Raw genomic sequence first — 12,682 nt, forward strand, 5'->3', positions numbered from 1 at the left:
GCTACCCCCCTGTTGTATGGTTATTTCCAGTAAAGAGGATCAAAGAGGCTTTAGTGTTTAGTTTTACACTGTTGCATTGAAAGCAGTGTTAGCATACCTCCCAGTTTGAGAAAATAAGAACTTTAACAAAAAATCCCACTTGTGAAAATTGTGAGTGAGTATTGTTTTACGCTGGCAGGGGATACCAGAAATGGGCTTCACACATTGTACCCATGTGGGGAATCAAACCCTGGTCTTCAGCGTGATGAGCGAACACTTTAACCACCCGGCTACACCACAGCCCCAGTTGTGAAAAGAATTATGAGTTTTTCCTGTTTGCACTTAGTTTGGAATCCTAGATAATCCCTCAGTTGCCCATATAGCTGTAAGATGTAATTGTAGATGTAATTGTAGATGTAATTGTAGATGCATGTCCTGCATGTCAGTCTGAGGGTTATCTTATCAGGTGATAATGTGACATTGATACAGACATTATAGACAGTTGATAGCATGCCCCTAATACGGCTGTTGTGGGCCAGATCTGTGTTGACTTTAGTTCGTGTCACTGATGGTAATCGACCTACTGGATACATTTGGAGATACAAGCAGTTTAGGGTCAGGATACTGAGATGAATATCATCAACCGGTTCGTATTTTACTTTTGTGTCAATCACATTTGTTGAATTCATGTTACTTTTTAACATATATTTATATCTAAACATGCCATCATCATCATCATCATCATCATCATCATCATCATCATCATCTTCAGACCGCCTCCGTTGTCTAGTGGTAGAGCATCCGCCCAGAGAGCAGAAGGTTTGGGGTCCGATCCCCAGCCACATCACACCAAGGGCATTGAAAGATTGTACTTGTCTTTACCATGTCTGGCACGCGGCATTAAGGGGCTAAAACAAGGACTGGATGTCTCGAAGCCAGTATACTGTGTGTGAGTCGGATATTTATGTTAAACTGTGACATGGTATCATCATCATCGCCACCATCACCACAACCGCCGCCACAGCCACCATCATCATCATTATTATTATCATTATTGTTATTTATTGGTCCTGTTATCAGTTAAATACACGCAGGTTATCTCCACGAATCCGCACAAGTTACTGGTTGATATGCCAACGCGACTAACATAACTAAAACTAGCATAACTAATGCTCACATTGCCTTGAATGATTTGTGAATATTAAAGATACAGTATTTTCTATCAGTATTGCCATGATTGCATTTTATTCTTGTAGGAAGATTGTTTGTTTCAACAGTGTTTTCGTCATCCCTGTCATCAGATGTGGCTCTTGATCTTTGTCAGCCTCCATGCTGAGTAACTCCAGCTAAACCATGCTGACAACCATAGCCTGTGTCACATGTATGACTGTGTGTCACATTTATGACTGTGTGTCACATGTGTGACTGTATGTCACATGTATGACTGTGTGTGACTGTGTGTCACATGTGTGACTTTGTGTCACATGTGTGACTGTGTCAAATGTATGACTGTCACATGTGTGACTGTGTGTCACAGTGTGACTGTGTCATATGTATGACTGTGTCACATGTATGACTGTCACATGTATGACTGTGTGACTGTGTGTCACATGTATGACTGTGTGTCACATGTGTGACTGTGTGTCACATGTGTGACTGTGTGTCACATGTATGACTGTGTTGCACATGTGTGACTGTGTGTCACATGTATGACTGTGTCACATGTGTGACTGTGTCAAATTTATGACTGTGTGTCACATGTATGACCGTGTCACATGTATGACTGTGTGTCACATGTATGACTGTGGGTGACTTTGTGTCACATGTATGACTGTGTCACATACTACCTCTATAACATCAGGTGTACTCCCTCCCACCTCCCCAAAAGATCTGCATCTAGGATGCAGGCATCATCCCGAGGCAAGGGAGTTAACTGTCTATGAAAGTCCAGTTTCCACCCTTGTCGACCAAGGCAGGAATTAAGGAGTTACATTTTGGCTGGACTAACAAGTCTATGCATAGTCCAATCAAAATCGCGCACCGAAATCGAAATCCGGATTGTAAACTGTCGTGCAGATTTTGGTCAATTGCAGGATTTGCAAAGCATGTGCGTCGCCAATTTGTTGTCAACAGATAATTTCCAAGTCTTTTCATGTTTCTAATCAAGGTGCTCACTTGATTTGATGCACTTTGTGATGTAAGACCCGTTTTATCACAATATAGATCTTGATTATCGATCAGATTGTCTTGACTGGGCACCGCCATTTTGTTTGAAACAAATGCAAGTGATACGAGAGGTGGAATCTGATTGGACCATAGGAGAGGTGTAAAAGGGACATAACTCGTAATAACCATTGGTGGCGCTACGATTGAGCCCAGGAAGTCAAGCCTAGTTCGGCAAGGGTGGAAACTGGACTTTCAAAGTCAGTTAACTCCTTGCCTCGGAAGATGGTCATGGTTATGATGTAACAGAGGTAGTATTCTTCGAATGATCACTATTGTTTGATTTCTTGTATCATTTATTATTTTGCAGATGACCCCGAACTTGATATTGCCTATGAATCGGGGAACATGGCATTTGACATACCCACCTCTTACGAAGATGCAGACCAACAACTCCGCGAGATTAACCGCCGCAAACGTTGGCAGTTGAATTATCAGGAGGCGGCCATCTTCCTGCAAGAAGGGGAGAACAACGACAAGTATTACACCCACCCCCACTCCCATGATGCCCTGCCAGCGTACGAGGTGGCTCACAATCGCTGGTTCTACGCCCTTGACTTCGTGGCAGCGCTCCTGGTGTTAGGTCTGGCCATGTGCGAGAGACCAGCCGTCACCTACCTCAGTCTGCCAGTCGGGGTAACATCACTCATGTGTTTTACTTTGTATGTTGGGAGGGGAGGGCACAGGTGGCCCAGTCTTCTGATGCTGCAATATGCTGTATAGAGTTGTGTCCCTTGGGTGTGTCAGGATCCTGGGCCCCCTTTCATGAAGCAATTTTTAGCGCTACTGTCATAAGCCTGTGTTACATATTGTCTAGTCTGGACTCAATTATTTACAGACCACCATCATATAGCTGGATTATTGCTGAGTGTGGTGTTCAACAAAAAAACAAAAAACAAACAAAACATCATGACGTGTGTTTGTTACCAGGTTCACGGGTCTCTGGAGCTGCTTGGCCTCCTCATCCTCAGTCTGGACCTTGGCATCAGGATTAAGTGGCTTGGCTGGAGGACATGTCTCCGTCACAAGAGGACAGTCATCAAGGTGAGTGTTTGACTCAGGTCTCGGTTGGAGAATGTGTCTCCGTCACGAGAGGACGGTCATCAAGGTGAGTGTTTTGCTCAGATCTTGGCTGGAGGACATGTCTCTGTCACAAGAAGACAGTCATCAAGGTGAGTGTTTGACTCAGATCTTGGCTGGAGGACATGTCGCCGTCACCAGAGGACGGTCATCAAGGTGAGTGTTTGACTCAGATCTTGGCTGGAGGACATGTCTCTGTCACAAGAAGACAGTCATCAAGGTGAGTGTTTGACTCAGATCTTGGCTGGAGGACATGTCGCCGTCACCAGAGGACGGTCATCAAGGTGAGTGTTTTACTCAGATCCTGACGGGAGAACGTTTGACAAGAAATCAAAAATTCATTCTGTACTTATAATGACATGTGATTCCTGCATTTGTGGGAGACAATTTTAACTTACGAATTGTAACAGTTGCATCTTGTCCACTGAAGATTATCTTCTTACTACCAGTTTTTATGTCTACAGGCCACCACACTGCTGATCATGGGCATCGAGGCCATCGTGGTGCTAGTCAGGCAGACCAACCACTTCCGGGTCACCCGTGCCCTCCGACCTCTCTTCCTCATTCACTCACATTACTGCCGAGGGGTGCGGAGGTCAGTAGTTTTGAATGATGTACTTTGTTGCCACTGAAGGGTCGCTGATGACCTACAGTAACTGCCTGCCTGCAACTGCCAGTGTTCATCTTGTACAGATGTAATTTATACAGGGTTAGTGTGGCAGATAGGGTACAGAGTTATGTCCCTTTGGTGTGCCAGGAACCTTTTATCGTGGCTGAGAATCCTGTTTCTTCCTGATTGTTTCTCACCTTGCTTGCGAATTTCACCAAAGTTGTAGATGCCTAAGACCTGCATGTCTTTGAGCCTTCTTCCAACATGCGGACACTGGTAATATGACAGAAATACTGTTTAAAGTGACATTAAACCAACTCACTCACTCACTGTTGTGGCATTGAAAGAGCATCCCAGAACAGGAAACAAAGGGGATATTTTCAACATAATGCTTTTTACCGTGTTAATGAGATGTTCCTTTTCAATCTTTACATTGATTTAACATAGATACACGAAGCATGCTTTGTATGCATGGAATCTGTTTTGTTCACACAATGACAATAGTTTTCTATCACAGCTAACACCTGATGATGATGGCAATGTATAGTGTTGAATGCTTCTACCGACGCCTCGAAAATAACAACATACTTAAGAAGTTATGTAGTACCGAAATAGACAATTTTTTAGTTTTTGAGCATGAAAAGAAATTTTCTCTCTCTTGATCTAGATTTGGATATTTATGACAGAATACCCTGAAATGTCCCTATTGATCCCAGCTGTCCCTGACCGTATGTTTCTGTTGACAGAATCTCCAGACAGGTGCTGCAGTCAATGCCGCCCATCCTTGATATGATCTTCCTCCTCCTCTTCTTCATGCTCATCTTCTCCATCCTAGGTAACTATGTGTTATATCTCCCAGACGGGGTAACTATCTGTTCAACCCCCAGACAGGGTAAATATCTGTTATATCCCCCAGACGGGGTAACTATCTTATATCCCCCAGACAGGGTAACTATCTGTTATATCTCCCAGACAGGGTAACTATCTGTTATATCTCCCAGACAGGGTAACTATCTGTTTTACCCCCAGACAGGGTAAATATCTGTTATATCCCCCAGACGGGGTAACTATCTTATATCCCCCAGACAGGGTAACTATCTGTTATATCTCCCAGACAGGGTAACTATCTGTTATAACAGGGTAACACAGGGATCGCTTTTGGATGCGATTGTTTGGCCATCGCATTTATCTGCATTGCCCAGCTACATCTGTGGGGAACAACTATCTAGATACTCCCCTCTCACAAATAACACTGTGTAATATACGAAGCATCAAGTTGCGAGCGCATGTTTGAATATTCAGAAATGATGTCGTGATAGAACAATGTTTTATCTTGAAATAAACCATGCTTTGTTCTTCATTGTTCTTTACTATTTATTGTAGCTATCTTATGTATACCACTAAATGGGGTAACATCTGTTACAATAACAATAACAACAAATTTTTGCTTACCGTCCGAAAACAAATGTTTGTATGAGTTTCTTATTTGATTTCTTCTTGTTTTAGGTTTTTACCTACTGTCCCAAATAGACAACAACAGTGTGAGTATATACCTTGTGTGTTTAGTTACAAGATGTACGACTACAAGTGTGTCTCTACCAAGGTGTCCCATGGACCTGTGAAGATCCGGGGTAGAATAGGTCTTCAGCAACCCATGCTTGCTGTTAAAGGCGACTGTGCTTGCCCTAAGAGGCGACTAACGGGATCGGGTGGTCAGGCTCATTGACATGGTTGATGTATGTCATCCTATCCCAATTACGTTGATCGATGCTCATGATGTCAATCACTGAATTGTTTGGTCCAGGCTCGATTATTTACATATAGCTGGAATATTGCTGAGTGCGGCGTTAAACAACAAACAAACAAACAAACCTCGGAGCAGTGTTGTCAAGATCACTGAGGAGTCACATGGTGATATTTTGACAGTTTCACATCACTGTTGTTATTGGACCTGACACTGATCAGCCTGATTGTCCTCTTCATGACGTTTGTTACTGCCACTGACTTCCTAAGCCGTGACAGGATTTGCTGGGTTTAGGTTTGATTACAGGAGTAGTCTCCCTTACCACCCTTGGTCTGTCAACACTATGGGCGTCTTCCAGAGGCAAGGGAGTTAAATGACTATAAAAGTCCAGTTTCCACACTTGCCGAACTTGGCTGGAATTATTGAATTATATTTTGGGGGGACTAACAAGTTTATGCATAGTACAGTCAAAATTGCAAAACGAAATTAACATCCGGTTTTGTAAACTGGAGTAAAAAGGCGATTGCAGGATTTGCAAAGCATGTGTACAGTCAACATCATCAACAGATATTTTCATAATCTTTTCATGTTTTCAATCAAGATGCTCATGTGATTTGATGCACTTCAGGTAGTAAGATCACGAACAGATCGTCACCACTGGGCTCCGCCATTTCGTTTCAAGCAAATGCAACTGACATAAGAGGTGGAATCTGATTGGTCAATAGGAGGAAGTTAGAAGGGACATAACTTGTAATAGTCACTAGTGGCGCTACAATCGATCCTAGAAATTCCAGCCTAGGTCGGCAAGGGAGGAAACTGGACTTTTACAGTCAGTTAACTCCCTTGACTCAGGAAGATGCACTGTACATATAACTTTGTGCTCTTGGATTTCATCACTTTGGGCTTTCTTCCCACAGGAAGCTGACACACTCTGATGTGATGGAAATGCTGTTTAGTGATGCTTATACTCCCAACTCACTCAAACACATTAATGTTATAGTTATCATGGTTAAGAAATGTCCCCTTACTTGCTTTCATAAACGTAAGGGACCGCTTCCGTGGTCTAATGGTAGAGCGTCCGCCCGGCGAGCGGAAGGTCCGCGGTTCGATCCCCAGCCGCTTCATACCGAAAGACGTTAAAAGATGGTACTTGTTGTTACCCTGTCTGGCGCTCGGCATTAAGGGTCTAAAACAAGGACTGCTCGGCTCAGAGTAGGTATACTGTGTCTGAGTGGGGTATTCATGTTAAACTGCGGCATGGTATCTCAGTGTGCTAGCACTATAAATCGGCATCAGTCCAGACTAGTACAAGCAGCCACACACACATACACGTGCAGGCACATCGCTATATAAGTGCAATAATCTTGGACGCGACGTTAAACCCCATTTCACCTCACCTCATAAACGTAAGGACATGAGGATTGAAATGCATTTAACTAAGTCCTCGGCAACCTTTGTCTAGAGTGTAATATTGCTGGTATTAAACAACGAATAAACAGTCAAGTTGTGTATGTTTGTGTATTTCAGTCAGAACACAATTTGTGTCACTATTGTTCTACGCTATTGTTCTTCTAAACTTGTCTGTTTGTTTCAGTATTTCAGAACAATTCAAGACAGCTTCGTCAGTTTGTTCATCCTGCTTACAACTGCAAAGTGAGTGGGTATTGTTATCCCCCGCCACGAAGTGGAAGGGGGATATAGGAATGGGTGCTGTCTGCAGTCCATCCGTCCGTCCATCACGTTTCGTTCTGGAGCAGAACACAAAAAACATGAGAGATATCAGGTGGTCAGGCTCATTGACTTGGTTGATGCATGGAAGGGGGATGTAGGAATGGGTGCTGTCTGCAGTCCATCCGTCCGTCCATCACGTTTCGTTCTGGAGCAATGGGCACTAAGAAATTTGACAAAAGTGGCTCTTGTTGCTATAATACACATTTAAATTTCTTGTCTGAGATAAGGTTGTAGAGAACCGTTGTAGTTCAAAAGTTCATAAAACTAAATATTTTCGATCATACTTGGCAGTTACATGCTCCTTCTACACTGCTGTGCTTTCTGTAAATCTGTAATATGCACAAGAAAATTGAGATTGTCATATACAGTCTGGGCTTATAAAGATTACTTACAGAGTGATCTAGAAGTGGGTCAGAAGGCGCTCATTGGAAAAGGACTCGTGAAGATCCGGCGTAGAATAGGTCTACAGCAACCCATGCTTGCCGTAAGAGGCGACTATGCTTGTCGTAGGAGGCAACTAACGAGATCAGGTGGTCAGGCTCATTGACTTGGTTGATGCATAGAAGGGGGATGTAGGAATGGGTGCTGTCTGCAGTCCATCCGTCCGTCCATCACGTTTCGTTCTGGAGCAGAACACAAAAAACATGAGAGATATCTTAAACAAACTTGGCACATGGATAGGCCTTTTGATTGTTTGGGATTTTTAAAAAAAATAATTTTTGAGTTTCCATGGCAACGACTTTGACTTTGATCAGACATGTCATATTGGTGGGGGAAATGAGTATTTCATGCTTGTCTCTCGTATGGCAGCATAAATGTTGACAAAAGAATAATTGATCATAATTCTATAATAGCTACTGTGAGTGGCAAAGATTAAGCTGTGAGCTAGTGATTGTGTTACAAGCAGATGGGGTCAATAAATGCTCACACTATCAACCACTAGTTCCCCTCATCCTGTGCCTGTTCCACAAAACCACCATAGCTATGACTCTCATAAACATATTCATCACATAGACTTTTGACATCATGCTGCAATTTCTTTGTAAATTGGAGATCTGGTAACCTTGGAAATTAGTATTGTTAAAGACAAGTCCGCGTCTTTATTTCACTTGTCCTCAGAGCTTGTAGCTAGTCCTGCTTGAATGTTTATATTTTTAGTCGTTACGTTCAGTTCCAATTTGTAACAAAACGGAAGCATTGAGAACTGGTTTGGAATTAGTCTATGAGGAGTACCATCACTGGATTTTCACTTGTTATCAGCACAGTTTAGTTGTCTCGGGATAGCAGACAATCGTGAATTATAAAGGCTGCCTGGTCGGTGTATAGGCTGCATATAACTAACTCTGTCACTCACTCACTCACTCACTCACTCACTCACTCACTCTCACTATCTCACTCTCTTACTCACTTTCTCACTCTCACTGACTCTCATTCACTCTCTCTCACTTACTCTCTCTCTCTCTCTCACTCACTCACTCACTCACTCACTCACTCACTGACTCACTCAATCACGTCACTCACTCTCTCACTGACTGTTTGCGCAGCTTCCCGGATGTGATGATGCCGGCGTACGCCACATCCCCGTTTTACAGCCTGTTCTTCATCGTGTATCTGTCACTGGAACTCTACTTCCTCATGAACCTGGTGAGTCCCGTATGGACCTGAGGAAATACATATCTCAGCTAAGTCATAATAATAATAATGCTCTATAGTGGCACCATCAGTCACACAACTGTCATGCTCTGTGCACTCGTTGATATTCAGTTCTACCACAGTGAGCCAGCTTTTTGGACTAAAAATATCTTGTTTTGTGGTATATCATATACGATATAATACACGATGTATCTTTACTATTCCAATAGTAAAGTTGAGAGAAATATGTAAATATTCTACTGTATTCAACGCAATATGTGCAATGGGCACTAAGAAATTTGACAAAAGTGGCTCTTGTTGCTATAATACACATTTAAATTTCTTGTCTGAGATAAGGTTGTAGAGAACAGTCGTAGTTCAAAAGTTCATAAAACTAAATATTTTTGATCATACTTGGCAGTTACATGCCCTTTCTACACTGCTGTGCTTTCTGTAAATCTGTAATATGCACAAGAAAATTGAGATTGTCATATACAGTCTGGGCTTATAAAGATTACTTACAGAGTGATCTAGAAGTGGGTCAGAAGGCGCTCATTGGAAAAGGACGCGTGAAGATCCGGGTTAGAATAGGTCTACAGCAACCCATGCTTGTCGTAGGAGGCAACTAAGGAGATCAGGTGGTCAGGCTCATTGACTTGGTTGATGCATGTTATCGTATCCCAGTTGTGTAGATCGATGCTCATGATATCAACCACTGGATTGTTTGGTCCAAAATGATTATTTACAGACCACTGTCATGTAGCTGAAATATTGCTGAGTGCCGCGTTACACAACAAATTAACAAACATTGGAGTGGGCGCTTAAAATGGCCAATACGGTAATGAGGTTCATAACAGGAACACTGATACTATAGTCAGACAACATCCTTGTGTTACAATGTGCTCCATCCTCCTCAGCTGCTGGCTGTTGTGTATGACACCTTTCTGAATCTGGAGAAAGTCAAGATCCGGTCTCTGTTCTTCCACAAGAGGGAAGGATGTCAACATGCATTCAAGCTGGTCACGACCAAACAGGTACTGATGGCATGGAGAGCTGGGACTCTGTGACTCAAACTGATTTGACCAAGTTAGATAGAGTCTAAATGAGAGGGGGACACGGGTGGCCCAGTCGTCCAAGGCGCCGCGTTTCGCTGTGCAGAGTTGCATCCCTTGGGCACGCCAGAAATCTATGAGTGTGGGTTCGAATCCTGGTTCACCCCGATTATGTTTCTAGGTTTGTCAGCACCATACCCGTGCTTGTGGGTATCACCAACTGGTAAATATCTGAGACCTGCATCACTTCGGGCTTTCCTCCCACAATAAGCTGACACGCCGCCTTATAACTGTGATACTGTTAAAAGCGGTCTTAAACCCAACTCACTCACTAAATGAGAGTCTTTATTTGCATTAAAAAGTGGATATACATATGACACGGACTGTTATGGAGAACAACACTGTTATTGTGTATGCATATCATCACTCATCATTTTCCTTGTCACATGTGTAAAAATGGAACAGATGTTATCATCTGTGTGTGATTCTGAATTGTACTTAACTGGTTAATTAACGTGTTTATCATACTTATATCATCATGAATAACTACTAGTACTTAGCGAATTGGTTGTTTACTGTAGCCGACTGGACACTGCTCATAATTTGAATCACTGGTTCATCTGGTCCTGACTCGAACACTTATCTCTGTGTTTCAGAATTGTTCCACGTTGAGCGTGAGACATTTTGTGGGAATGATGAGGTTCTTCCGACCGAAACGAGGTGAGTGGAAGTGAGACAGTAACATGAGATATCAAATCTCACCTGAGTCTTTTGATATCGTGATAAGTATCAGAACGTGACCAAGGTATCGTGATACGTATCGAAATGTGACCAAAGTATCGTGATACATATCAGAACGTGACTAAGGTATCGTTGTACGTATCGGAACGTGACCAAGGTATTGTGATACGTATCGTAATGTGACCAAGGTATCGTGATACATATCAGAACGTGACTAAGGTATCGTGATACGTATCGGAACGTGACTAAGGTATTGTGATACATATCGGAATGTGACTAAGGTATCGTGATACGTATCGGATCGCACTGTTGGTGTATCATCACAGCGCTAGTACTGATGTTGTTTCCTTCCAGATACTCGGGACTACTACCTGATGTTTAAGAGTTTGAACACAAGTAAGACAGGGGGGATAACTCTGGAGGAATTCTACAGGGTGTATGATATCTGCTCTCTACAGTGGAAGGTGGGTGGTGTCTAATACTGCTTACATTATTTCTATATTGTACATGATTGTCATGAACAATTCTGCAACCCAAACATACATTTGTCATCCTTGTCAATTAATATTTTCTTTCACCAAAACTATAATATCAGCATTCAGAATGAGGATCTATGCCAGTGCCATGCATGTGATGTATACTCACCTTCAAAAGAAACGCAAACCATTGAAACATATAGACAAGTATGTTAAGCAGAGATGTTTCCAATGTGTAACACCTAATTAAACAATCAATTAAGTTTTACCACAGAGTGTCTCTATTCTTGTCACGATATGCTGCACATGATTTCCAAACTTAACACACTAATCCTGTGCAAGACAAATGGTGCATCTCGAGTCATGAATCTATGATGTCATATGCGATGCATTCATGAGCGCGGTTTTGACAACATACCAGTAAGTTTGTTTGTGCATTGAACCAATTTAATATCTTCTGATTATGAGTAATTCTTAATAAACTAACCAACCAATGCTTGCTGTGAAAGGCGACAATGCTTGTTGTAAGAGGCGACTAACGGGATCGGGTGGTCAGGCTCGCTGACTTTGTTGATGCATGTCGTCGTACCCCAATTGTGGGATCGATGCTCATGATGTCAATCACTGGATTGTCTGGTCCAGACTTGATTATTTACAGACTGCCGTCATATTGAATATTGCTGAGTGTGGTGTTAAACAACAAACAAACAAACAAACAAACAAACATGTATGGTATTCACGTTTCTTTTGTTGGTGAGTATATATATCAACCGTCTGCATGAGTCATGTCCCAAGTGATCCAATCCATTAATATTTTTGTTTAATTGATGTAACGTATATACTGAGGCTATTTTATAGTGTTTGGTGTATACACTGTGTATCTCATAAAGTGGTTAATAATTAAAGTATTGATGCTTAGACATGTTTCAAATCAGCTCAAATCACATGAATATCAAGGGGTCTTTTCAAGCTGTGATGTGATAGTGCCTCTTTAGTGACCATGACCTTGAGTCATGACGAGTGGCTTCCGTATATATAATGTCACCACTCTCGAGAGTGACGTTTTGAGTTGAGGTCACTGACAGATATGTGATAATAGATTGTATTCCCCCCCCCAGCTGAAGAATGACGACTCCTTGTGGTCTTCCAACTTCCGTCATCCGTGCAACATCGTCTTCAAACGTGAGTTACTCATATAACTGCTGTGAGTAGTGAAATAGAGAACAGTCTCCAGGAACCCATGCTTGTCAAAAGGGGGATGTACTTGGGTGCCTGTCTATATCAGGATCTGGTACTTACGTTGGAAGCTGTACAGTGTTAGAAATGAATCCTTAAAGTCAGAGTCCTTTTCACAGCATTCATGCTGAAACAAGAGTTAATGAGTTTGAACACCAAACATTTTCAACTCTAGATA

At 42.3% G+C, this 12,682-nt stretch overlaps 1 protein-coding gene across 3 annotated transcripts in view; it reads left to right on the forward strand.

The window, feature by feature from the left end:
* The window catches only part of LOC139456145 (two pore calcium channel protein 1-like), a 37,362-nt gene that overhangs the window by 6,027 nt on the left and 18,653 nt on the right, over positions 1-12,682 (forward strand). The window contains exons 1-12 of one of the 3 annotated variants that reach the window (XM_071237689.1): positions 559-625; positions 2,513-2,838; positions 3,133-3,246; positions 3,747-3,877; positions 4,639-4,727; positions 5,399-5,433; positions 7,231-7,289; positions 8,912-9,011; positions 9,917-10,033; positions 10,708-10,771; positions 11,147-11,256; positions 12,387-12,450. In XM_071237689.1, the coding sequence (XP_071093790.1) occupies positions 2,551-2,838; positions 3,133-3,246; positions 3,747-3,877; positions 4,639-4,727; positions 5,399-5,433; positions 7,231-7,289; positions 8,912-9,011; positions 9,917-10,033; positions 10,708-10,771; positions 11,147-11,256; positions 12,387-12,450 (1,171 nt within the window). In that variant the 5' untranslated portion in view covers positions 559-625; positions 2,513-2,550. Of the gene's footprint in view, positions 1-558; positions 626-2,512; positions 2,839-3,132; positions 3,247-3,548; positions 3,567-3,746; positions 3,878-4,638; positions 4,728-5,398; positions 5,434-7,230; positions 7,290-8,911; positions 9,012-9,916; positions 10,034-10,707; positions 10,772-11,146; positions 11,257-12,386; positions 12,451-12,682 lie in introns of those variants that run through there. The other 2 variants (XM_071237688.1, XM_071237690.1) reach the window with 2 other exon arrangements.

The sequence above is a fragment of the Haliotis cracherodii genome, unplaced genomic scaffold (assembly GCF_022045235.1).
Source record: "Haliotis cracherodii isolate W230 unplaced genomic scaffold, xgHalCrac1.p SCAF_11, whole genome shotgun sequence".
Taxonomy (NCBI): domain Eukaryota; kingdom Metazoa; phylum Mollusca; class Gastropoda; order Lepetellida; family Haliotidae; genus Haliotis; species Haliotis cracherodii.